Source organism: Pseudonaja textilis, chromosome 15 (assembly GCF_049901715.1).
Source record: "Pseudonaja textilis isolate UNSWEBS1 chromosome 15, rPseTex1.2, whole genome shotgun sequence".
NCBI classification, from domain to species: domain Eukaryota; kingdom Metazoa; phylum Chordata; class Lepidosauria; order Squamata; family Elapidae; genus Pseudonaja; species Pseudonaja textilis.
The window spans coordinates 308732-334669 of NC_142004.1; the positions used below are offsets into that span (position 1 = coordinate 308732).

The 25938-nt window shown below is 62.9% G+C and overlaps 1 protein-coding gene across 1 annotated transcript in view; it reads right to left on the reverse strand.

The window, feature by feature from the left end:
- The window catches only part of MYO18B (myosin XVIIIB), a 34686-nt gene extending 10667 nt beyond the window's left edge, over positions 1 to 24019 (reverse strand). Inside the window, 34 exon segments of the mRNA XM_087912937.1 lie at positions 2882 to 3037; positions 3194 to 3298; positions 3395 to 3505; positions 3588 to 3788; positions 3964 to 4081; positions 4429 to 4583; positions 4867 to 4991; positions 5651 to 5759; positions 6475 to 6594; positions 7732 to 7821; positions 8119 to 8262; positions 8425 to 8553; positions 8632 to 8697; positions 9223 to 9332; positions 10184 to 10376; positions 10787 to 10970; positions 11691 to 11850; positions 12148 to 12280; positions 13085 to 13165; positions 13431 to 13623; positions 13981 to 14071; positions 15120 to 15278; positions 16393 to 16537; positions 17226 to 17289; positions 17609 to 17709; positions 17853 to 17995; positions 18112 to 18310; positions 18422 to 18598; positions 18775 to 18887; positions 19474 to 19543; positions 20044 to 20661; positions 20867 to 21022; positions 21496 to 21619; positions 23876 to 24019. Of these exon segments, the coding sequence (XP_087769063.1) occupies positions 2882 to 3037; positions 3194 to 3298; positions 3395 to 3505; positions 3588 to 3788; positions 3964 to 4081; positions 4429 to 4583; positions 4867 to 4991; positions 5651 to 5759; positions 6475 to 6594; positions 7732 to 7821; positions 8119 to 8262; positions 8425 to 8553; positions 8632 to 8697; positions 9223 to 9332; positions 10184 to 10376; positions 10787 to 10970; positions 11691 to 11850; positions 12148 to 12280; positions 13085 to 13165; positions 13431 to 13623; positions 13981 to 14071; positions 15120 to 15278; positions 16393 to 16537; positions 17226 to 17289; positions 17609 to 17709; positions 17853 to 17995; positions 18112 to 18310; positions 18422 to 18598; positions 18775 to 18887; positions 19474 to 19543; positions 20044 to 20661; positions 20867 to 21022; positions 21496 to 21534 (4758 nt within the window). The 5' untranslated portion in view covers positions 21535 to 21619; positions 23876 to 24019.
- Between the last annotated feature and the right edge of the window lie 1919 nt (positions 24020 to 25938).

Consider the following 25938-nt stretch of genomic DNA (forward strand, 5'->3'; position numbering starts at 1 on the left):
AGGAGCTAAGCCTGGCTTTAGCCCCTGATGCAAGGGAACTGGTGGGGGGGGGGGCGCTTCCTCCTCCTCCTCTTCCTCCCTGCCTGGGTGGGAGCACCTTGAAGGAGGAGGGAGGGGGCCACGCTTCTTTCATGGCAGCTGAGCTGAAGAGCCGGGCTCATTAATTAGCCAATGAGGAGAATCTCCTCCAATTTGCAGAGATTAAAGCAATCTGCAAGGCAGAATTTATAAACGGTTGTTTCTGGAGCAGCATCGACTGCAACCACCTGGTACAAACCCGGGAGGCCAAAAGGCTCTTCCACTCTGGGGCAGCCCCACCCAGGTCGGGCTGCGCAGCCCCCTCCCCCTTCTCTAGGCCAGCTCAGGCCGGCTCTGCAGTGGAGGAGCGTCTGGCCGTTTCGGCGGCCAATTTCTGCCCTAAAACCAGCCTCATGCCGAGGCCTTGGAGGTGGCCGTTCAAGCCTCCCACCCAGGGGCCATAGCCGATAGCCCACCCTGAGCAACCGGAGGAGCAGCAGAACATTTTGCAGGGGGGGGGCTCCCGGGTCATTGGCAGGCCTGAAGGGAGCCCTGGGAGCTGCCTTGCGGTTCGGCTGCCCCAGCGCCCCACAGCCGAGGTCTCTCCCTGCGGGGAAAATGAGGCAGGGCGGAAAGAGGACTCTGCCCGCGGCAGTGCCAACCCAGAGGTGGGCACAGGCTCTAAGGGCAGAAGGAGCCCCTAACGCTTACGGGCTGAGCCAGCTGCCCCCCTCCCCATCTCCAGGGGCTCCACCCTCCTTTTCGCCCAAGCGCTGGCGTGGCTGGGTGGCCGAATGTTTCTGCAGTCTGGCTTGTCCCAATTTGGGAAGGGAAACGGATTTGGGGCCAGGCAGAGCGCTCTCCTTCTGCCCCCGTCATTCAGACCGTGAACCCCCCGAGCTCTGAATGTCTGGTGGCCTGTCCTGGAAGCTTTAGCCCACCCCCACCACGCTTGCCTTCCCCCCAGCCCTTCATTGGTCTGTTCTGCTTCCTCCTCCTCTCTCTCTCCCCCCACCCCTTTTAAATCTGCATAATAAATTTTTCCCACTTGGGAGCAAACAAACTGAAATTCCCATCAAAAAGGATACATAATGTATGAACAGATCAAACGTGTTAAGTTGGCAGCGCTGCCATCTGTTCAATCCTCTGCTGCACGTTGACCAGGCTCCCCTCCCCAGGGGCTCCGGGAAAGGGAAGGACGGCAGCTGAGGGGAGTTTCTCCTTCAGCACCCCCCCCCAGCCACACACCCCCACCCCCTTTCCCTGCTGCTTAAACCTCCCAGGGATGGTGGAAAGGAGAAACCAGTTGGGGGGGGGGGGCTGAAATTCACATGGATCGCAGGCCCAGCAAACGAGGGGCTGCTGCCCAGAGGGCTCCTAGCGCCTCCCTCCCCCAATTGCATCGCCTGTCTAGAGGGAGCGAAAGGGGGACAGCAACAGCCGGACCTCCTGGGGGCCTTTCACCTGCCCCCTTCTGGATAAGTGGCTCTTCCACACCCAGGAGCAGTCTACCCCAATCCCCAGGCATTTAAAGGCACCTAGCCAAAGAGAGTCCCTGGGGCTTCACCCAATGGTCCCTCTGGCGGGACAGACAACAGGCAGGAGACAAACTCACAGCCCAAGGGCTCCGCTGGCGGCTGCCCTCCCGGCCCTCCCATGTGTAGCTATGCACACTGCGCTGCAGTGGCCCCTATTGGGAAGATACAGGCATTACAGCGCAGTGAATCACTGGCGCCGTTTGGAAAAAACAGGGGGGAATTAGAGGAGGAGCCCCTCAGTTCAGGGTCTCTCCCCAAAGGCCCAATTCTCTGTGAGAGCCGGACCAGACTGGAGATAGAGCTGAGGGTGGGGCAGGTGGCTCTCTCTCTCTCTCCCCTCTCAACCACATACCCGAACCGAAGGGAGGGAGGAGCTGCAGCAGGCAGGGGGCAGGCCAAGGGGTCGTCCAGTCTCCCTCATCACCTGCACACACACACACACACACACACACACACACACACACACACACGTGCCAAGGGGAGGCATCTACCTAGAGCCTGAAGGGCGGCAGGGCCAGAGCCCCCGAAGGGACCTGCAACTCCCCTCCCGCTTCTGCCAAACCAGGTAGAAACATCTGCAGTTCGCAGATGCTGTTTACACAGAATTATTATCCCAATTACCAACGTAATTGCTTGCATCTTCGGAATGGTGTGTTTTCGATGGAAACAAGCAAGGGGGATCATTTATTGAATGTCTCCAGAATGCTTGTGCAGCTAAATTAGAATTACTGTTCCTGGGGAGGCCCCAGCCATGCATGCACCCCCGCCCCCACTTTCAGGGATCAGATGGGTCTCCAAGACCGTCCGCCTCCTTTCCGGCTTCCCTCCCAGCCAGCCCCGCCTGCCCCGGGGCCCGTCAGCTCTGCCGCTGTATCCAAAGCCAGCCCAGGGGCTCTCCACCCCCAAACAGCCCCGCCGGGCCCCCTCCGTGGCTGGGGAAGCTTGCCAGGAGCTCCAACTTTGGAGATGCCTTTTATGAGCCCTCCCCACGCCCCCTCAGCTTCCCCAGCAACTACACCGCTGTTCAGAGGGTCCCCGAGCCCCCAGCCCCTCCCAATAACAGATGCCGAGGGCAAGGCTTGGTAATTACAACCAGCTAACGCCCTCCGTTAATCAACGAGTGGCCTTAATTACACTCCACGCCCTTCTGGAGGAAGCTGCCTCTCGGCACTCCTTGGAAAGGGAGCCGCTCAGGGGTCAAGGGTCATCAAAGAACGGCTGGGATCTCCAGGGCCGGGAGAAGCTTGTCAAGGGTGGAGCTTTTCCTTCAAGCTTAGCATCGATTCACAACCTTGGTGTGGAGGCCAAGAGGCTCGACTCCTCACCTGCCTGCGAAGCTGGGCCCACTCCTCCTGGCTCCCTGGCGGACCCGGGTCTGCCCCAGAGGTCTCCAGCAGCAGCTGGACATCTGCCAGCAAGGCGTGGGTCCTTTTCAGGTCGCGGCGGAGTCGCTTCTCCACGTCAAAGTCCCGGTGGCCGATCTGAAGGAAGGAAGGAAGGAAGGAAGGGGTGGGGGCTTGTATTTGGGCCTGCAGAGCGTGCAGCCTCTGGGCGCCGCTGTCAGGGGCGAGTCCAGCGGGAGAACCTCGGTGCTGGAGGTGCCCGCCGAGCCCGCCGGGTGGCTGCGCTTCGCTCACCTGCTCACAGAGGGTGGCAACCAGGCCCTCCAGATCCCGCTTCTCGCGCAGGAGGCTCTGCTTCTCGTCACACTCCTGTTCACACTGCATCTCCAGCTGGCGAAGCTGCAGCCGAGCCAAAGGGAGGCATGAGGGGGCCCCTCTGGCTGGGAGGGGACGCACCCAGAGAGACCCCCCCCGCCCCCCCCCGGCAGGCCCTACCCGCTTCTGGCAGGACTGGCGGGTGTCCTCCAGCTCCTCCTCCTTGTCTTCCAGCTTCTTCTGGTGAATTTGCTTCGTCCGCTCGATCTCCAGCTCCAGCCTCAGGTGGAGCTGGAGGGGACAACCAGGGTGAGGGAGAGCAGGTCTCCGGGTGGGCTGGTGCCCCCGGCAGAAAGGAAGGAGGGAGCCTCACCTGCTCCAGCTGCTCCACAGCCCTGGCCCGCTGGCTCAGCTCCTGCTGCTGCTCCCGGGTCCTGGATTCGAGGTCCCACAGCTTCTTCTGCAGGGCGGCTGGGGCGTCCAGGCTGGCAGAGTTGCTGAGCTCCTCCACTTGGCAGCTGAGCGTTGCGACCCGCTGGCCCAGGCCCTCGTTTTCCAGCTCCTTTGCTGCCAGGTTGTGGGGGAGGGGGAGAGCAGGAAAGTGTGTGCAGAAGACCTGGGAGAGCCAGCCTCTTCTGGAGCCTGGGCGGAGGTCCAGGGGTCTTGCCAGCAGCCCCCCACTCATTTGGGGCACTGGGGTTCAGCCCGGCAGAAGGTGGCACGGCCAGCCCCCCGGGCCTTACCTCCAGCCTCTGCCGCAGGCTGCCCAGCTGGAGCTGGAGGCTGGAGTTCTCCTGCGCCACTTTCTCACGGAGGCTCTTCTCAAAGGCCGACGCTCCCAGTGCCTGGGCCAGCTGCAGGTCGAACCTGCGAGGCAATGGGGACTTTGGGGCAGGAGCCCAGCCTCCCCCTCCCCCCAGTGCCGAGAGTTGGCTGCTGCACCAACAAGAGAGCAACCAAGTCCCAGCACCAAGAGCGAAAGCAACGTGGTTGGGCCCAAGGAAAGGAGGAGTCAACCTCCCTGCCGTCGGGGAAAGCAGTTTGGGGAAAGCAGCGGGGCGAGAGGCCCCTGGGACGCCCCTCCTTCCTGGACCCTCTGCTCACGGGAGAACCCGGCCAGGAAAGACCCCTAACACGTGCCCCCCCCCGCCTCATTCTGCCCAAAGAGGATGCGTGGTGGAGCGTCGATGGCTCCTGGCGGGAGGCAGACTGACTTCTTCTGCTTCTTCTCCAGCTCGTGGTTGCGGCTCTGCTGGTTCTCCATCAGCACCCGCGTGTCCTCCAGCTCGCAGGTCAGCTGCTGGCACTTCCGCTTCAGTTGCTGGGCTGACCGCCTGGCCTCCTCGTACAGTTGCTGGGCCTGGCTGAGCTGCAAAGCAGGGAGGCCCCCGTGAAGCGCCCAGCCCGTCCCTCTCCATGGCTCACCACGGGGGCCGCACGCCTGACACTGCCCCCACCGCAGGGCTGCTCGGAAGCCCCCTAGGGCTGCCCACGCCAGCCACGTCGTCCCTGGCACAGGTGAGGCCTTTGGGTGCTGCGGTGTGACTCCCAAGCCCCCCGGGGAGACACCGGGAGGCCAAAGGCAGCAGCGGGGCCCTGGCGGGAAGGCCACACGCCTGTTTACACGCGCATGTGCCCCCTCCGTGGCCTGCCTTTTGCTCCATGTCCACTTTGGACTGCTGCTCCCACTCCAGCCTCTCCTCCAGCTGGGCGATCCTTTTCCGCAGAAAGGCGGCCTCGGTCTCTGCGCAGTCCAGGCGCATCTGCCACTCGTGCCCTGTCGGTGTGAGAGGATCCGCATTTGCGCAGCCGGCCTCCCACGCCCAACACCCGGGGGCTGCTGGCACCCACCCAAAGGGAGCCCCCCAGTGGGATGCACTGCCCTCCTGCGCAATTCAGACCGCCAGAAAGGGAGCAGCCCGTCTCAAGCGCTTTGGCCTCAGGGACCCTCTGCAGCCTTAAAAATGAGCCCCAGGAGTTCTGGGTCACATGGGTCCGAGGCGCCCCGTGAGCCGGGATTTCGTGGGCCTGAGAGGGTCTCAGAGCCCAGCAGTGCGGAAGTCTCTAAACCTTCCCAGGCAGCTCTTGCTTGGAGGGAGCCGGCCGCCTTTCACACCGGCCCTAACCTTGGATGCTGCGCTCAGCCGGCTGGCTCCCGAGGCGTCCTGACAGATCTGGGGCAGTCGGGGCGCCTGTGGCTTGACTCGGACTGACAGACCCCGGCGCCCCCACGGCTCCAGCTGCCCCCCTCCGCCCCTCGAAAGGACGGGAGAGACGGGTGTCGCTTGGGAGAGCTGTCAGGCGCCCCGCAATCCCCAGAGGCCCAAGCTAGCTGGGTGTTGGGGGGGGGGAGGGCAGCCCCCATCCACGCCAGCTCAGGGCCGCCCTGGATCCTGCTGACATGCTGGGGGGGGGGGCGGGGGGCCTGCCTCCCACCTTTCCCAGAGCTCTTGGCCTCGATCTCTCGGAGCTGAAGCTGCTGCTGCGTTTCCCCCAGCTGCTTCTCGGCCTCCTCCAGCCGCTTCTGAAGCTGCAGCTGCTTGGCCTGGAAGGAAAGAGGCGTGTCGGAAGAAATCCGCCTCTTCAGCCCCGGAAGGCCGAGTCCCCGAAAGAGGCTGGAGCTCCCTCCCAGGGAAGCATGGCTGCCTGCGGGAAGATCCCTTTCTAGGGAGAGCCGGGGGGCGCTCGGAGGCGGCCTTCTGGAGGAGGGAAGGAGAGCCAGACCTGGCCTCCCCACCCCCTCCACTCCCGTGGGGCTTTCTCAGCTGCAGACGGGCCTTCCTGCGCACTTCTACCCTCTCCGGAATAGGCCTCCGTGCGGCTCCTTCTCGGGCTGAGCCAGCGGCTCCAGCGGGGCCTCCTTGGTGGTGGGACCATCAGGCCTGAACTGCCACCCCAAAGGAAGGGCTCGGCGCGGCTTCCTCCTTCTCCTGACTTTCCAGCCGCTGCTCCAAGACGAAGGTGGAGAGCGAGGGGATGCTGTGGCGGCCAAACTCTCTGAGCCCAGCAGTGTCCGTGCCTGGTGCATTCAGGCCCCGCTTTGAGGTCCCCCAGGTAGACAGGGGGTGGGGACGGACCGCAAACGCAATGAACGAACCCCAGGGGGGCTGGAAGGAGGGCAGCTGCCGGGCCAAGACGAGGTTATGGCTGCAGGGAGAGGCGGTGAGGATCGCTGGCAGGCAATTTGCCTCGGTGGTGCCAGGGATGAGGACCGCTGGTAGCCTCTCTGCACCCATCAACACGCCCCCCCCCCCATGCACCTGCAGCTCTCTGGCCTCTTTCGCTGCCCGCAGCCTCTCGGCACGTTCTACATCCAGCGCCTGACAGGCGACGTCTCCTTTCAAGCGTTCGTCCGACAATTCCGCCGTCAGGTCTATGACCTCAACAGAGCAGAAACAAGCGGTGGGAGGGAGCCTCCTCCAGGGACCCCCCGCCTCACCCCCGCCCCAGGGAAGGGAAGGAAATAAATAGGAGAATCGCCCGTTGTTTTGCCCGGAACTTGGGTTCCCCGGGGGAGGGGCTGAGAGCAAAGGCAGACTGGGACAGTCAGGAAGGCAGACCGACCGACCGACTGACGTTTCTCAACCTCTGCAATTGGATGGATGGATGGATAGATGGGTAATATAGATGATGAGAGAGAGAAGAGGGAGGGAGGGAAAGAGGAAGGAAGAGAGAGAGAAAGAGAGAGAGAGAGAGAGGAGGGATGCAATGATAGAGAGATAATCTCACTCCACCCATGCTGGCTACTGGCTTCCAGTGGGGCTGCACCGCCATGACCGAGGGGCTCGCTGGGACTCTGGGAAAACCAGATTCCCTTCAGCCGGGAGGGATGGGGCAGCAGGGAGACCCTCGGCCCCTTTGGGCTCCGTCTGAGCGTTGGGAGAGGTGGAGGCGACACTGGGATTGTTGCTTTCCTCCCCTCACACAAATCCTCTCTGAGAGTTTATTGGAAACCATTTGATAATCTCCCGGGTGCTCGGGGCATAATGAGAGTGTTAATTAATTAATTGCTGAAAAGAGGCTGTGGCGGAATGTGCCAACAACGGTTGTCTAATTCCCCGCACAGCTGAATGTGCAACAAATGCCTGCCAAGTTCGCGGGGGGCAGAGGGGGAGATGGGGAGGAAAAGCCTGGGAAGCTGATCTGGCAAAACTCCAGCCTCTCATTGGGAAGCTGGGACGGAGCCCCCGGCTGGGCCCGGCAGAGGGAGCGGGAACCGGCTGAGGGGCATGGAGCGGGCCAGCGGGAGGCTTTCAGAAACGGACTCTTCTGCTCAGAGCGCCAGGTGCAAAACCTCCTCCAAAACCCTCCACGGGAGACCGGAGCAAGGAAGAGTCTCGCGGGCCTCTCAGAACGCGACCAGGGCACTTGGCAAGGCAAGGACGAGCGTTAAGAAGACGCCTTGCCTCTGCCCCAGGCATGACGGTGGCCGGTGATCCGCTCGGTTTTGCCTCAGTCATGAAAGCGGATTGTATCCAAGCAGCTCCTAGGTCTGCCAGTGCAGTGCCACCACCTACCTTGGTTTCCAGCAATTCGGTGCTCTGCCGGAACTCCTGGCGGGAAATTTCTGAATTTTCCAACTTCTTTTGGAGCCTTGCAAGTTCCTCCTGAGAGGGAGGGGGGAGGGGAGGGGAAGGGGGTTCTTCAGGGTTTATTCACCACCTGCAGCCTTGCGCGCAGGACCAGTCTGCCTGCAGGGGCTGCAGGAGCGCCTCCCCAAAGGGGGTCAACGGCCCATCGACTGCTGTGTCTGCCTTGGGCCGGGGATGGCAGCCAAGGCAGCTGGGGGGGCCCGGTGGGGGGGGGCAGAACCTCCCTTTGAGAGAATCCGCTAAGCTCAGCTGAATCCAAGGACAAGCGGGATTGGAGCCTTGACCCGCTCGTTCTCCCGGGAACTCAGGTACCTCCTTGACTTGGAGCTGGCTTTCTGCCAGGCTGATGGTCAGGAGTGGTCGGATGCCACACATCAGCTGCCACCACGGCCAGCTCTTCACGGCTCGGTAGACGGCCAGGTTCTTCTGGATGCATCGGGCAGCCAGGCTCTGGATCTGAAGCGGGGGGGGCGGGGGGAACACGCCTCAGGGCCAAGGATTAAGGCCACCCCCAGTGGCAGCTGGAGGGCTGGGATCCAGCTAGGCCCGAGAGAGACGGGACGGGAGCCACCCAGGAGCCCCCCGGGGCCGCCCTCCCCCACTGCAGAGCAGGGCTACCTTCAACTTCCTGAACCTCTGGCGGGAGAGGAAGCCCCTGCAGGCCGCCTGGAGCGGGACCAGGCCCTGGGAGACCAGTTTCTCTCGCTGCTTCTCCAGCCGCGGAAGGACGCCAGCCTTCAGGAAGACCTGCCGAGAGGGACGGAGGGTGAAGCAGCCGTCTCTCAGCAGGCAGGCGAGAAGCCCCAGGCAGGCTGCCTCCAGTACCTGAGTGCGGCCCAGCGCAACGCTCTTCTTCTCCAAATCGAGGGCCCGGAAGAGCTCCTCCAGAGCCTGCAGAGGGGAAGAGCACACAGTCCCGACATTCAGTCAGCATCTCAGCTGCCATCGCCCAACTAGAGATCGGGACATTCTCTCTCTCTCTCTCTCTCTCTCTCTCTCTCATGGCTCAGGAGAGCCGGGGTCATTTCGGATGTCACAGGGGGGAAAGTCGCCCGGCCCCTGCGCCCCCCACGTCTTCAGCTGCTGGGCCTCCCTTTGGGGCTCCTTTGTGGGGGGACTCGGACACACACCCCCCGGGCAGGTGAGGGAGCTGGAGCGCTTGTCGAATGAGTCTCCCTGCAGCGCCACCTGCCAAGTGCCCCTTGCTCAGTCCTCCGCCTGAACCCCACCCGCTGAGAGGATCCCCGGGGTGGCTGCTTTCCTGGCACAAGGCCCGCGCACGCTTCCTTCCCGGGGCGCCCGCTTCATGGCCAGCAGGCGGACGGGGCTGGCGGTCGGCTCTCCTGTTGGGTGGCTGAAGCTGCCGTGGCCACCTGGGCTCCCCCCTCCCCCCGTCCCTTCTCCGGGGCTTCTGACCTTCTTCTCGTCCGGCAGCTCGTAGGCCGAGGTGAACTTCTTCATCTCCGGCTGAGCCAAGCCCTGGAAGCGCCGCCGGAACTGGGTCAGCTCCATGCGATCCGCATAGCCTGCCCGAGCAGAAACGGAGGTGAGGAGCTTGGCCCCCCCCAGGCCCCCCACACCCACCCAAAGAGCCCGGAGGAGCACGTCCCATCCTGCACACTCAGTGTAACGCGTGTCTCCCAACCCAAAGCGCCGAGTCCTGGCCAGACCCCAGAAATCCCCCTGCACCCCCAGATGGAAATTAAACAGGGGGCATGTGGGGGGGGGTGTAAGATTGATAGGGGGCTTTGCGGCACCCCAGGCCCAGAGATCCAGCAGGGGAAGAGCTCCTAGGGCGGCATCCCCTGGAACTTGCCCTGCGGCCTCTACGTGCTCTGCTCCGGGAGGCTGTCACTTCCACGGCTTCTGCTGGATTTTATTGACATTACAGCCGTTTTTGAGATTTACGGGGCTCTTTTATTGAATTTCATGGTGTTTGCACTTATTATTTTAAAGAGTGCGCTGTCCTGGGAACCATGTGCAGAAACACACTTTATAAATCCCCCCAAAACAAACAAGCAAAGAGAAGTGGCATTTTGTCATTGCAAACACTAAGCAGCTGCTCAGAAAGGGAAGAGAGATTTGGCGCAGCACAAACCAGCCAGCCATGTAGAGTGGGGGGACGGGACACCCTAGTGGCCCCTGCCCAGTTCTCTGGTGACTACAATGCCCAAAATGCCCAGCTAGAAGTTGGTCTTGGCTGCTTCTAGGCTTCCTTCCACCGTCAGGCCAAACTTCCCCACTTCCTGTCTCCGTCAGTCGCCTTTTGTGTAACCTGCACCACAACTGCACCAGCCAGGAAGGGGGCTGACATCCCCCCACCAGCACCACCCTTCCTTGCACTCGGCAGGGAGACCCCAAAACCTCACTTCCGCACCAATTCTGTGGAGCCGCAAGGCCTCCAGGATCAGGCTGCCGGAGAGCTGGGCACGCAGGGCGGGAACGTCCCACGCCGGTCCTGGGGTGGCTTCTGAGGCCTCCGTGGGCGGCCAAGGCACTTCTGGGGTCCCCGGGTCAAGGCAATGGAGGAAGTGGATCTGAGAGCGCTTGACCAGATTGCTGAGAGCGTCCTGCGGGGAGAGGAGGGATCCCTCAGCAGGGATCTTCCTTGCCTCATCGGAGGAGGCGGCAGGGGCAGCCAGGCTCCGCAGAAGCTTCGTTTCCAGGGGATCCACACGGAACACACCCCCCGCAACCCTCTCAGGCTGTCCTGGGACACGAGGCGCCTGCATCTCCCAAATCTGCTCCCTCCCTTCTCGGGCACATTCACCAAGTGATTTCTCTGCACAAAGGTCTGTTGGAAGCGAAGGAGGATCTCCCCGCCTCGACTCGGTTCTCCTGGTCGGAATTTCAGGAGCTGCCCTGTGCAAACCGACCAACTGGGATGAAATGGATCCACAGGGAGAAATCCAGCGAAACCGGAAGGGGACCCCAGGCCGCCCCCCCGCCCAGCCCCGCCCAGCCCAGGCGCTTCGCTCACCAGCTGCAGCTTGATCTGGGCGCACACCGACCTCCTCCTCAAGGTGGCGAAGCTGCCGCTGAAGGTCTTCCGGAGGCAGCCGCTGCGCTTCAGGGCCTGCTGGGAGTGGCCCTCCCAGCCCGCCACAGAGCGGCAAAGCAGAGGCACCTGGGCGCGTGGCAGGAAGACCTTCCTCAGGGCCCCTCTGTGGGAAGGAAGCGGGGCTGGTCAGCAGGAAGGCCCTCCCTCTCGGCCTCCCCAAACCCTCCCAAGTGGGGCCTCTGGCAGCTAGTTTGGCCCAGCCATTGGGTGGCGGGCCCGACTCTCTCTCGGCCTGGCTGCCGTGGGAGGGGAGCCCGTGGGCCGCCTGGGGCTTCTGGGAACGGAGACCCACCCACCGCTTCCTCCTCGCCCTCCGGCGGTTCCAGGGGTCAGAGCGGGTCCTTTTTCCCTGGAGCCTGAAACTCCCCTGAGATCCAAACCTCCTCCAGGGTGAGCCAGAAGCTGACCCACATTGGCGGCCTTTTCCCATAGGCCGAAGGGCAGGGGAGCCGAGGGGCTGGTTTGCCCCTGGCCTTTCATGCTCCCCCCCCCGAATGAACGTCTACCGCCTGTCCCAGTTCAAATCAAGCTGTTTTGGCAAGTCCCGCGAGGCAGGAGAGGGCAAGACAGCCGGGCCCGGCTCCAAACCCCTCCTGGCCCCCTTCAGTTGGCACCTGTGCCTTCCTTGCTTGCACAGTTTGGCACAAAGATGGTGAGCACCAATGCTCAACGGGCATTGACCCAGCTTCCTGGCCGCCCTGGGAAGGTCAACCTCCCCCCTTCACCGGCAGGCAGGCAGGCAGGCAGGCAGGCAACCCCTGAGGCCGCCTCAGACCACGGGCCCTCCCTCCCTCCCCTCCCCACAGAGCCCCCCCTCACTCACATCTTGGACTGCTGCAGGAGCTGGATGGCGTTTTGCACAGAGAGGTTCCACTTGGCCTTGCTCACCCAGCCGGTGGCATCGTAGCGGACGGGGTCCTTGCCCAGCCGGTGGGCAACCTCAAACTGCAGGGGCTGCTCACACCTGTGCAGGACCCCCTGCTCTGCAGCGAAGAGGCGGAGTAAGGCTTAGCTGCTCGGCTGGGGGTACGGGAGGATGGAGGGCTCAGAGGGCCAGGTAGTCTCTGTGCCACGGCCTTGCTGGGCACGAAGTGAGCAGCCCTCCCCTGGGATGGCATGGAAGGAGAGGCCCCGGGAGGCCCCAAGTCTGCCCCCTCTGAAGCATCCTCTTCCTTTGGTGGGGCAGAGCGAAAGGCCGGCTGCCTTTGAGGAGGGGAAGCACCCGCCTTTGCCCTCCCCGATGCAGCTGGCATTGCCCAAGCTTCCCCCTCCGGCCTTACCTTCCTTCCCGAAGGCTGAGCACAGGCGGTCGAGGGCTCTGCTGTCGCTGGAGCCCTGCATCAGGGCCTCCTCGTCCAGGATCCAGAGCAGGCCCTGGGGGTCCTCCGAGGGCCCCCCGGAAGAGGGAGGCATCTAAAGGGGGACAGACCGGCTGAGCTAAGTGGCATCAGCCCCCCCCCCACCCCCCCACATCCCCCCTTCCCCCGACCCTCCTGTCCCACGGAGGTTTGGAACAAATTTGCTGTGGTTTGTTAATCACTAATGATTACTCATTTTAATTATCCTTTATTTATTGGGGGCTACATATGTATTATTATTCCATTCCATCTGTACAGGAAATGTTACGTTTTCCTCCTGGCAATCTGCAGTTTTACAGCCCCAGGTTGGCCAGGGGGAAGCAGATTTGTCAGCTCCTCATAATTTTGTTGGGGGAGGGGGAAAGGCCTGCTGCTCCCTCCCTGCCTCCATTGTGGCCACGGTGGTGCTGCCGCCTCTAACCAGGATCCGTTCCTCCAGGTCAAGCACAGCCATGCCGACCATGGGCAGCAGCGTGCCAGTTAATGCCGTCCTTCTACGGTTTGAATCCGAGTGGGTGGCCCCGGAATCCCTTGGGGCCCCCTGTCCCCTGGGCCTCTCACAGCACGGGCACAGAGCACCTGGGCGATTTCTGATGGTCAGGCAGGGAGGGGCACTCAGAGCCCCAACCTCCTGGAGTTGGGGGCTCCTCCCTGGCCGGACTGGCATCCTTGGGGGCAAAGGCCCAGGGCTTCCCCGCAGATGTGCTGCCCTGGGTGGCTTTTATCGACCCTCCCACCTCTCTCGCTTCGTGCCAGCCCTGCACCCGAAGCCTCCAGCGCTGCTCCTGGCACCAGGAAGGCTTTGCCCTGCCAACAAACCCTCGGCAAGCAGCCCCCCCCCCCCCAGCCTCCCAATTACCTGGGACGGGTTCTGATCCACGAGGGCCACTGTGGAGGCTGGCAAGAGCTCAGGCAGGTCAAACGGCACCTCCACGTTTTCCTAGGAAACAGTGACCGGGGGGGGGGGGGAGGCTCGGAAGTGAGTGGACGGAAAAAGGTCCCCCCTTTTCTCTTCTTCCCCACTGCCCCCCATCTTTTCCTCCTCTAAGGCTCCGCTTGGCCTTTGGCCTTTCCCCAAAGCCGTTCTTGGCCCGAGAGGGGACAGCAGGGAGGCCAAGGTCCAGCAAGCCCCGAGGGGGAGGGGGGACTGGGACACTGCGGGAGATGCCCCTCCCGGGAGCAAAGCTGCAGGGTGGGCGCCTCACCTCCTGGTACCTGCCCACTTCGGACTCCAGGCTGGCCCTGTAGAAGAGCCCCTGCAACCGCTCCTGCCCGTAGTTGTGGCAGAACTCCTCAAAGGTGGCCGCCCGGTTTCTCTTCTGATGCCGGGGGCTGAGGAAGCCCGGGGTGTCCACCACCATCACGGAGGCCATGGAGAGCTGGCTGGAGGAGAAGGACCTGCAAGGGACGGGGAGGGCTCCCCCGTTACACCCCCGTTTCTGGGGGCTGCAAGGTGGGGTGGGGGCTGCTTGCTTTTCCCAGCCAGACCGGCCTTCGCCTGAATCCCGCAAAGTCACACCCATTATTAATCAATCGCAGCCCCCCCCCCCCCCCCCGCAGCTTCCCTTTCCCACACCTGCCTGCTGCGGCAGAGCCCCCTCCACCTGGAAGCCCCCCTGCGTCTGGGGAGGGGCCACAGACCAAGAGGGGGGGTGTTCCTCTCCTGACTGGCCTTGGTCTCCTGGGGCATCCTACCCGTTGAATGGGTTGTTATTACGACCCCCCCACCGCCTCGGGTGCCGAAGGGCTGCCCACCTGTTGACCAGCATCACCACGGCCGCAAAAAGCTCCTCGTAGAGGCCGGCCGCCACGCCCTCCAGGCACTCCACCCCGCTCAGCTTGGGGCCTGGGAAGGGAAGGACCAGTGGGTGGGGATCCCCTCCAGCGGGACCCCCAGTCAAGCTGCCCACCAGCAGAACAGAAGACCTTAAGGATCCACAAAGGGATCCCCCCCCCCCCCAAAAGGAACCTGGAGGGCCAGAGGGATCGTGGTTGTTATCAGGGGCAGCTGCAGTTCTGATATCCCCCGTCACTGTGTCAATGGCCACCTGGCCTGGGACTGCAGCAAACGCCTCCCCCTCCCAAGGAAAGGAGCTGGGGGGGGGGTCCTTGGCTTTGGAGGGACCACGTGGCTCTGAGTCCAGTCACGAAACTGCTCCCCCCCCACTGAAGTACCAGCTGAGGTGTCCAATTTCCTTGGACAATGGGAAGGGGGGAACGACGCCATTTTTATTGCAAAGCAAATAACACAAGAAGAACTAAGAATTCAAGACCTTCCGAATTGTCCCTTCGTGGATGTTGGCTTTGCCCCCCTACGGCAGAAACGTCCCGGCCTTCTCCTCCAACGGGGAGGGGCAGAAGACCCCTGCCAATCCTCAGCAGGGCCCAGCAACAAACCAGCCAAGCAGGTGTCTCACCTGGCACCTGGTCCGGTTGCTAGGAGACCATCTGAGGCTTACTGGCTGCCTCCCAATTGGCAGCAGCAGCACCACGGCTTGGTCCAGTCTCAACCAAGAGCTGGTTGCGACACAGTGCACCATAGCCAGCTTAGGGAGGGAGGGGGCTGGAAAGGCAGCTGGAAAAGGGGAAGGGGAATTGGCCCAGGGAGGGAGCGCCACTGATCTGGGAGGAGCGTCCGGGCCTCCGAGGCTGCCTCCTTCCTTCCTGTTCACACCTCCCAGGTGTCTCCCTGTGTGGAGGCAGGCCTCACAGGCGGGGGGCGTGAGGGGGGCAAGCAGAAAGAGTCAGGGGTCTCCTGAGGAAAGAAGAACAGCCCCGTGTTGCAAAGGGTCCAGGCGCAGAGCTTGGAGCCCCACCGGGGGTCAAGGGGCCTGGGAGAAGACCAAGGAGAAAGCAGGCGGGGGGACGGAGGGGGGGCGGGGGGGCAGCCATACCGTCGGGGGGCTCCTCCAAGTGGGCTCCCGCGGTGACCTGCTCCAGGATGCGCTGCAGGTGGTGCTTGAAGACGGCCGTGGAAAGCTCCTCCGCCTCGCAGCCCAGGACGTCCGCCGCCCGGTTGGCCCACTCGAACTTCAGGAACTGTTTCCGGCCCACTGGAGGAAGAGGAGGAGAGCCTGGCCAGGCGGAACCGCTGCCCGCTACCCCGGGACTCCTGGAATGGCCAGGGGAGGCCGGCAGAGGCAGGCAGGGCGGGGGCAGAGGGTGGCTGAGCCACGGCTGGGCGGCCCCCACACCTCCCCCAGGCCAAGCAAAGGTGGGGATGCACCACATCCAGCTGCCTTCCTGCCGGTCCCGGATCAGGTGCAAAGGCCCTGTGAGTGCCGGACGTGCCAAGTCCACAGGGAAGGCTCTTCTGCTGAAGTGGGCCTGAACTGGGGCGGCTGGCGTCCCATCGCCGCCCCCGCCCCCCATTTCAGGGTCCCCAACTCCCAGCCATCCAGGCCGAAGTGAGAGACCCCGAGGGGTCCCCAAAATGTGCCAATAATGCTGTGCCTCTTCCGGAACTTTCTCTGCCTCGAGGGAGAAGCTGGCAGGGGCAGGAAGCGGACTTCCCAGCCTCTTTAGGAGGAACCAGGGATCCGTGGGTGAAACTGCCACAATGCCAGGGAGACGTCGGTGAATGGAGCCCCAGCAGGTTCCCCGCCCTGCGTGCCTGTCTCTTGGAAAGGGAAGGGCATCCATCACCAGGAGAGACTGCAGCCACCCCCCCGCCCCCACCCCCCCAAGAAGTAAGGGGCAACTCCACAACTTCTCTCTCTCTCTCTCTCTCTCTCTCTCTCTCTCGCAAACAGGAGGAGTCTCTTTCCGTCAGAGAGACAAGGGACGAGCAGGGAGGAAGCCGGAAGACGGCTGGCCAGGCCAGCACAGGAGACCTGGGTGGGGGGCCTCACAGCCGGCCTAAGGAATCCAAGAGGGCCCCTGAGCCCGTCTATAATCCCCTGGGCACCTGGAACGGGCCCGTGGAGACCGGAGGGATTGGATCTCGCTGGTCAGCTGCAGACCCAGAAGCCAGGCGGCCTTTCGACTAAGGCCAGGGAGACCCAGGGCGCTACGGCCCTCTGCCTCAGCAACGGTGCCTCTTCCGGCCAGGAGGGCCTTCACCAGCCTCGCCCAGTAAGTCGGGGCCCCTCGCCGGGCTGACTCGCATCTCCTCGCCTTTGAGGGCAGGGACAGGGCAGGGGCTGCCCCCCCCCTTCCTGGCTGTACCTTTGCAGACACCAGCAGCCCCCAGGTGATAAATGCCAGCCAAGACTCGCCACAGCGCTTCCTGCTCAGCCGCCTCGACTCCCAGGGTGCCCAGGGCAGCTTGGAGCTGTGCAAAGGCAGCCGAAGCCTCCCGCTTCTCTTCCCCCTGCAAGAAGGAAGAGAGTCCAGCCTCGGGGCGGGTCCAGGGGCCATGGCGCCCCTTTCTGCCCAGGCAAAGACGGAACCGGCTGGGCGGGGGGGAGACTTTGCCTAGAATCCCTGTGGGGGCTGCCCCCTGCTTTCCCCGGAGAGGCCTTTCCTGGCCTTCCTGCTCTCCTCTGCAAGAACTGGACTGGGAGGGAGGCTGCTAATGGAACACGGTCTCAGCGGGGGAGTGGGGGGACGACTTGCCTGACCCCCGGGCCCAGCCTCAGCAGCAGCCGCAGCAGCCTTCACAGAGAGGCCCCGGTGCTGGGAAGGGGCCCTGCCAGGGGCCCTTTTCTGCTCCCTCCTTTCCTGCCCGGGACCTGCCCCAGGGCCCACGCCAGGGCTCCCCCGGGCCACTTGGGGGCTGCTCCTTTCCCCAGCGTGGGGTCCTCTTTTCAGAATCTCACCTGGCCGGCAGCGGTCACTTGCAGGCTAATGCTGCCAAGGACATGGCTAAACGCTGAAGCAACTCCCCTCGGGGGAGGGCCTCCCCAACCCCCTCCCCTCCCACCTGTCAGGAGGCCAAGCGGAGCCAACTGGAAAGGGGCAGAGACCAGCCCTGCCCCCTCCCCGGGCTGCCCTCAGACTTCCTTGGGGGACACCCAGCCAGGGGAACGGTGGGGCAGGCCAGGGCAGGGGGTCCTCACCTTCAGGCTGGCTCTGATGCCAAAGCAGCTGCTCTCTGCCACCTGGTGCAGGTGCAGAGTGGACCTATGGGCAGAAGTTGGGGACAGAGTGAAGCCCTGGCAGAAAGCCCTGGTGCCCCGTGGGCTTGCTCAGCATCCTGGGTGCCAGTCAGAGCAACCAAGAGCTGCTCACCACCACCAGGCCTGGTGCCAAGGCAGGGCAGCCTTTCCTGGCCCTCTGGCCCCCTCTGCTGGGGAGAGGAGCACCACCTCTGCCACCACGGCCGAGCAGCAGCCTCTCCTTCCGGGGGAGGCCCTGGCCCAGTTCCCACAGGAGGCCGACGTGCCCCTCCCACGCCATGCCCAGGTCCAGAGAGGGAGCTGCTTCCTGCCCGGCAGCCTACCTCTGCTCCATGCCCAGCCCTGCCAGCATCTGTGAGAAGACGTTGAAGGTGCCCTCTCCCTCGGGCTGCTGTGCCACCCGGGCTCTTTCTAGCAGCATCGTCTGGGCAGCAGAGAGGAAGCGGACTCCAGGTCAGCTGAAGGTGGCACCTCACTTGGGCACAGCGAGGGGTGCCCCCTTGAGCTTGGGGCTGCTGTGTCCCAGAAACACCCCCCCCCGCACCCGATGCCAGTCAACCCTCTTACCTGGAGGTGAGCAGCAGTTACGTGCCCAGAGGCGCTGAAATCCAGCGCCAGGACCATGGAGAAGCGGGTGGCGGTTCTGTTGGGCCCAGCGGACACAGTGCCAAAGGCTCTGAGCACGGTGAACACGGCCTGGATCTTCTCCACTGCAAACCCAAAACAGAATGCAAGCGGGCCCCTCACGGCCACCCGCCCTCTGGGACGCGAAGGCTGCTGGGTGGGGGGGTGGAGGTGAGGGGGGGCTGCCCGGAGCGTGGCCTACCTGTGACCCGGTTGTCCACGCTGCCCGCGGTGGCCACAAGGTGCTCCAGGATGTCCTGGCAAGCGGTGGTCTTCCCCGTGTTGCTTCTGCCCAGGGCCACGATGGCCTGGTCCTGCCGCTGCGCCAGCATGCCCCAGTAGGCCCTCTGCGCCACCGCAAAGACGTGTGGAGACATCCTGTGCCTCCTGCCTTGGAAGGCCTGGGAAGACGTGGGCTGGTGCGTTCTGGGCACAACCACGGTGGGCCCCGCCTGAGGTGCCCCAGGGCAATGCCTGCCCCCCCCTTCGCCCCCTTCGTCAGGTTACTGTACCTTTCTGGAGCTGCTGGCCGTGGAAGGGACCGGCCTGAGGGCCACCAAGTGAGGGCCAGAGAAGGTGTAGGGCAGCTGCGACTGGTACCTCTGGCGAAGAACGTGGAGGACGCTCGCCTCGTTCAGGCTGACCAGGGCGGCCAGGTCCTCAGTGTAGTCCAGGCTGGGTGGATTGGCCTGTGGAGGGAGGAGGAGGAAGGAAGCCACCTTCGCTGCCTGGCTCCCTTCTTTTTCCCCCCGGCCAAAGGATTGGAAGGGACCCCGACGGGATGCTCTTGGGACGGGCAGAGGATTGCGCCAAGGCGACCCCCGTAGATAGAGTGGCCTTCAGGCGGGGGGGCAGGAGCGCTCACCTTCTGCACCTCTCCTTCGGCCACCTCCACGATGGAGCCATCGGCGTCCAGGCGAGCGCGCACGATTCCTGGAGGCAGCCCCGGCGTGCCCATGTCAGGCTTCAATTCGGTGGCTGCAAAACGAAGACGAGCTCCGATCCAGTCCCTGAGCAGCCCTTCCCCAAAGGCAGCGGGCCTCCCCCACCCCAGCAGGAGCCCCAGCCCCAGGCCAGGAGGGGCTCCTTGGCTGGGCTCTGGGTCAGGAGAGGCCACACGCAAGGCGGCTCTCTTCTTCCGTGACCCTGCGCACTGCGCACCTTCCTCTCTCCGCCTGCCTCCGCTGCTCCAGTCTTCACGGGGATCGCCTGTGCCCCCCCTCACACACCCCAGTCCCGAAAGCAAACGGCAAGGGGAGAGTAATTTTTGCCTTTGCCTTATTTATCGCATTGATATTCCACAAGAGTTCAAGGACTCTCAGCAGCTTTCTCGATATGAAAAATTAATTAAAACATCCACGGTAGATGAAACATAAAAAACCCCCTAAATCATCAAATCCTGAAATAATAAACCGTCTCAGCGACAAACATAGCAATAAAACAAGGCAAAGCATAAAACCCGGCATAAGACCTGAACTCATTCATTCCTCCCCCGCTCCCAAAGTCCCTGGGGAGGGGGCTGCTCTCCCCCCCACCGCCCCTCCACTGCACAAGCCAAACCCACCAAGAGCGAATTGATCCTTCTGAACCAGCCAGATCTTCTCCGTTTCAAACCAGGCGTCCTCAGGGACCTGCTGAAGGGGGAAGAAGGCGGAGTGCTCCCAGTTTGAAATGGGCAGTGGACAGTGTCACTGGTTTCCTTGCAAAAGTGGGGTGGGAGCTCCCCAGGGACCCTTTGAGATCCCAGGAGTCTCGGTGCCTTCGCCCCTGAAGGCCCTGCCCCACTTCAAGACCCCTGGAAGAGGCCCCTGCCGGGGGTCTCCCCAAGGCCCCCGAGGTGGGTGCAGTGGGGCAGTTCCCTGGAGGGCTCTGAGCTGCAGTGGCTCGTTCCCCCAGCAGCTCTTGCACAAAAGGGCCAAACCGACGCTCAGAGCAGCCTTCAGGGGGAGAGGCAGGCAAAGGGCCTCCGTCATGGAAAGGCGGGTGGGGAGGGCCGGAGGAAGTCCAAGGCAAGAGAAAAGGGTGAATTCTAAGCACCCTTCCCCGTTTGGGGGGCCAGAGGTGGGGAGAAGGCCCCCAAAGGCCCCCGAGCATTCAAGCGCAGGCCCTGGAGGCCGGGCAGCTCCCCGCTCACCTCGCAGGAGTCCGGACTCTCCTCCGGAGCCCCTCGTCCTTCTTCTTTCGCCGCTCCTTCCGGGCATTTCCCCTTTATCTCGGCCGCTGCTCCAGAGGCTCCCTGCTCCTGGGCCCCTCCGGGCCCCCTCCGGACAGCTGCCAAGGCCTCGTCTCCTGCTCTCCCTGCACTTTCTTCCCGCTTCCGCTCCCCCTCCCCTCCCAGCTCCTCTCCGTCCGCCTCTTTCCTCTTCCCCGTCCCTTTGGCCCCCCCGCCTGCTTGGGCCCTTCCTTGGGCCGCCGCCGCTGCCTCCTTCCTGGGGCTCTCACTGCGCTCGCCCTGCGCGGCTGCCCTGTCCTGCGGGCCCTGTCTCGCCTCTGCGGTGGACGCTCTGGAGCCTCCGGCCAGGGGCACCTTCTCTTCGGCCTTGGGCGGAGGAGCCGGGCCCGGATCGGGCCCAAAGAGCTTGGCGTTCCTTCTTGGGGGGCCTATCCTGAAGGGCAGGGTCTTCTTCTCCGGGAGCGCCACCCTCCCGGCCCCGGCCGGCTTCTCCCCGTTCAGCTGCCCCTTGCTGCTGGCCATGCTACCCCCCACTTCCAAGGGGTCGGCCTCCTTGACCGCAACCGGCTGGCTGAGGGGCTGGAAGCAAAGAAAAGCCGGTTGGAACTTTTGCCAGGGGACCGAAGGGCACAAGGGGGGCAGAGATCTCTCCCTGGGGGCAAAGACGGCGTCCCCCCCCGCGAGGATTCTGCGAATGGGGGAGGGGCCTCCAGGGCCACACGGCAGGCTCCCATCCAGGCCGGCTCTGCTCCTGCGCCCAGCCAGGACGCCAGCCTCCTCTCACCTCTTCCTGGGGATTTGGGGCGACGTCCCCCCTCAGCCTCAGGGCCTTGGACTCCTTCTCGTTCTGCCGCACGAGCTGCTTGATGAAGCCCCCAGGAATGATGGAGAAAGGCAAAGGCGGGGAGGTCAGCGGGGGGCTTCGGTCCTCTTCCCTGATCTGTTCACACCAAGTCATTCGGTCAATCGGGGAAAAGGGAAGGTGCCCCTTTGAGCAGACCCCCACCAACCACCCCGCCTCTGGGAACAGAAGACCCCTCCCCAACCCATGGAAGCTGCCCCCCTTGCCAAGAAGGCGCTTCGGAGACCAAGCCGAAGCCCCAGGTGCGCTGCAAGGGGAGGGGGCTCTGCACATGCTCCGGAGGTCCTCATGGAACTAAACACCCCCCACCCCACCCCCGGCAAGCTGAAAGAGAGAGGCAGCTGCCCGTTTCTTTGGACAGATGCGATGCTTCCGTGGCCTTCAAGCTCTGGGGCGGGAATTAGTTGCCAGTCCAAAGCCGAGAAGTTCACGAAAGGAAGCCAGCCAGGCAGAGGAGGAATCAAGCGTTAGCGGCCAGCGGGGCTTTGCCTTGAGCGCCCCAAAGCTCATGCGGCTCTCCGCGTTGCCTCATGCAGCCGAGATCCACTTCCCTTCTGCTCCCACAGGGCGAGTCGTGACGAGATGGCCATGTTGACGAGGGGACGGGCAGCCCAGAGGGGGCGCGAGCTTCACGGGTGGAGACACGCGGCGGGAGCAGCAGCAGCCTGCGTCCCTCTGGAGGGGGCGCACACCCAGGCGGGGGCCGGAAGAAGAGGAGAGGCGGTCAGGCTCAGTCGGCCCCCGCGGAGACCCAGGCAGGGTGGGCGCCCCAGATTGTGCCTCTGTTTTCCCAGGGCCCTGAAGGAGAGGTGGCCACCCCCCCTTCTCACCCTGGTGGTCTCCTTCTCACAGGCACAGCCTCCCGCAACCCCTCCCACTCCAAGACGGGGGGCACACAACGTCTGAGGAGACAGGCTTCCTTCCCCTAGGTCTTCGCCCTGAGAGACCTCAACTCCCTGGCTGAGCGGCCCATCTTCCAGGCAGCCCCTCGCCCCTCGCCCCCCCAAGCCTCTGGACAGGCTTCCCTGGACAACAGCCGGCTTTTCCTGCGGACCTCTTGGAAATGTCGCCTTCGCAGATTCTAGCAGCCCCTCCCCACCCACCCACCCCGCACCTCCGTGCCCCTCAAACGCCCCAGCCAGCATCTAAGTCACCCTGCTGTGCCTGGACCCCAGAGGAGGGGGAGGAGGAGGAGGAGCCCAGCTGACTTCTTGGGCCATACAAGCTCCCCAGTCCCCCCTACAGAGAGAAGCCCCTGCAGGGCCCTGCAGGGCCGGCCTGGCCTGAGCCTTCCCCTGAGAGGTGGGGGCACCCAAGGGAGGAAGGCCTCAAGGGCTTCCCAGCGGCCTCAAGCGGAGCTCCGGACCCAGCGCTTCTCCCAAAGAAGCCGGACTTCATCCAGAGCCCTTGGAGCAGCCGCCACCTGTCCTCTCTGCTCACACCACGGCCCTCTTCCTAAGCCCACCAGCAGCCTCCAAAGGGCCTGACCGGACCAGGCCTTCTCCTTCAACACACACACACACACACACACACACACACACACACACCCCGCTTTGAAACTGCTCTGAGCTTTATTGAAAGGCCCCAGGGGGGCCTCGGAAGGAGCTGCCTTTTGCTCGGCTCAGAGGAGAGGAGAGGGGCTCCTGCTGGCCGGACAGAGGTGGAAAGGGGGCTGTGGGCCAGAGTTGAAGGCCCTGCTCCGTTCCGGGCCCCCAGAACCTCTGAATCAGGGGCATGCTTCTTGTTCTTATTACACACACACACACGCACACATACGTATTTGACAGTCCAGGGACAGCCACTGACTTAAAAGGGAGAAATGTTTTCAGGCACGCACTTCCGCCCTTCACGTGGACGGCCTTTTCCCAGCTTGGCCGCTCAGTTCCTGACTCTGGGCCTTGGGTGGGCGAAGAAGACCCCACCCCCGATTCCCAGCTCCCTGGCACTGAAGGTCAGCCCCCACCCCAGAGGGCTACAAGACACAGGGACTGATTGCGGGTTCCTGCCACACGGGAGCAGCAAAGGAAACCCTTACCCAGCAGAAACAAACAAACGGCTCAAACGCCATTGCTCGAAGCCCCGAAGCCCCCAAGGAAGCCTCGCTGTGCCACCATCCGTGCCCCTACAAGACCCAGGATTCCTCGGTCCATGAGCCCCCGCCCCCAAGTCACAATCACTGCACCTGTCCCCTTTTGCATTCTGAGGTCTCCAGATGTGGGGTACAGAAAGTCTCCTTCCCAGAACAGAGGAGCGCCCACAGGCCCACGTAAACCATGCTGGGGTCCCCTTTCGAAGGAAAAGCCTTGGGGCGCCTAAGAGCCCATGGGGCTGATTCCCAAGCCAGCCAGGCCCGTCGTCTCCCAAGGCCCAACTGGGGTCGGCTGCTCAAGGCCTTCCAGGATCCAGGGGCCTTTCCTGATTTACAGGGACACACAGTCCCGCCCCACCCCCAGCTCCCAGGTTATCGAGGAAAGTCCCCCCGGCGTCTCCCAGGGTCTGAGCTGGTTCGTTCTTCGCACGGGGGCTGGGGGGTGGGGGTGTCTCTTGGGACGGCTATCCCAGGAATGTTTCTGGGTCTGGGAAATGAGAGCCTTCCCGCTCCTGGCTGGGTGCCCCTGTTTTCCTCGGGGGGGGGGGCACCGAGAGCAAAGAGAAGCCCTGTCCACGCCTGGTGGACACTCTTCCGGGGAGAAAGGAGGCCAGGAGGGGACCTTCTCCCCAGCTGGGCTGCCCCGGAGCCCAGGCTGAAGGAAGGCCCTGCTCAGCCATTGCTCTCCAACATTCCCGCAGGCTGTTCTTTGAGCCTTGCTAAAAATAGCCACCTGCTGACCCTCAGGCTGGCACTTGGGGGGCCAAGGCAGGGTCCACCCAGACCTTCTCCCCAGATTCCCCCCCACACACACCCTCCATGCAGCCACAGAGGTCAATTACCTTCTCTTTCAGCCGCCTGGCTGACCACGGACGAGGGGCTTCCTACACAAAGGGCCCTGGACCCAGCAGCAGCTACAGGTTCCCACCAGGCAGGGAGAAACAGGAGGAGGAGGAGGAGGGGGGAAGTGGCTAAGAGGACCCCTCCCCTCCCACCCACCCCAGATGAGAGCCAGCAGCTGAACAGGAGGACATGTCATGGCTAAAAATACCCCCCGGGTGTCAGGCTGCCTGCCTGCCTGCCTGCCTGCTGGCGACAGAGGCACCCCGCCAACCAGCTGGACCGGGAAGGGAGGACTGGTGCCCTCTCCCTGGGGCACACTCTGGGGGTCAGCCCCTGCACGTATGGCCTGGGGCACCCACCCACCCACCCACCCAGAAGAACAGGGGGTTCCCCAGCCAGCAAGTCAAGGGACACAATTAACCACAAACCATTAATAGTATCACCCACCACAACCGCCACTCCTAGACCTCACTCCCAAGAGGTGGCTTACTCTCGCCCAGAGCACTGAGCGGAATGAATCACCCCTTTCGGCCAAGGGCTATTCCAGACCCTCTACTGCCAGAAGGATCCCTGGATCCTTTTTCAAGCCACCCCCACCCCCTTAGCCGTCAGCTGGTACAGCCCAATCGACACCCACACTGCTTACTTTCCCAAGGGAGATCCTGACCCTGAGCAGCACTGCCCACCCTGGACTCAGTAATATGGGTGCTGGGCCAGAGAGGCTGGGTGCCCTGCCAAGCAAACAGGCTGTGGTTGCCGGACTTTTGACCGGCCTTGTTTGATTTGAAGGTCTTAACCTGTAGCACAGCTCACCATCCATAATAATCCTGTTGAGCCTCCAGACGATGGCCGTCATTGCTATTAAAAACAGTCTTAGGAACAAGAATGACTTACGTGGGAGACGAAGATGCTGACCCAAGGGTTCCTCGAAGCCTTTGTGCCGCTTCAGCCGTCCATCTGCCATCAACTCTCCCACCACGGCCACTCACACCTCCAGATCTCCATCTAGGGGAAACCAATGACCCAGCTCAGAAACAGCCTTGCCGCCGGCACAAAAGCCCCCGGGCCACCTCCCGTGCCAGAAATGCCAGCAAGTATCACGTACCACAAAAATGTAAATACGGTCTTGAAAATGCTCAACTTTCCTTTCGGAAGGAAAGGATGATGGGCTGAGGTCTCCCAACGGTGGCTGCTCAAGAACTCCCTCCTTCTTCGGTCTTCCAACTTACACAAACATTTCCTCTCTTCTTTAAGCTCGAAAGAGCTCTGGAGGATAATGTTTCAGGTAACATCTGTGGTCACTGGATACCCTGAAAAACCCAGCCGTCACTTGCTTTTGGGGAAGAATGCCTGAAGAATTTGCCTGGGGAGCTGACTCAACGGCGCAACTGGCTACCAGCTGCTGCGCCTCCATTAAAGGCGTCGTGCTCACAACGGGGACATTGGTCAACCTCAGGATCTGGTTCAAAAGGACAAAGTATCTCTGACTTGGCTACCGAAAAAGACCAAACTGAGCCAATTGTCTGAATCTCTGACGGGAACAAGAGCAACCCTGGTGGATCAGGCCAAAGGCCCTCCTGGCCTAGTCTCCAGTGTCCCAGAATGGCCAGCCAGGCGTCCCCCATGGAATGGATCGCACAGAAGAGCATGGCCCAGCGGAGGGTAGCACGAGAAAACTCGCAACCGTCTCCTAGCCTCACAGAGACAACCTTCAATCGCCCCACGGAAGACCCCGGGGAGGTACCCTCCTCATCAAGGACACCTGCAGGCAAATTCCACAAGGGGCCTTTGCGGGGGGGTCATTATGCTGTCAGTCCTCTAAGGTTTCCATCCTTGCTCATTTTCATGTGAAAATGTGATTTTTTTTAAAAAAAAAGTATCCGATAGATGGCAGCAGATATGAACTTTTGGGTGAAGAGGAGCTTACGTCAAAGGGCTCTGCAGGGCTCCTGTCTACCTTAAGCAGGCGACACCCCCCCCACCCCCACCCCCCACCCCCGAAGCCAGGAGCCTGCAGAGAAGCCCTCCTCAAGGTGGAAGCCTCTTGTCCCCACCGGGATGA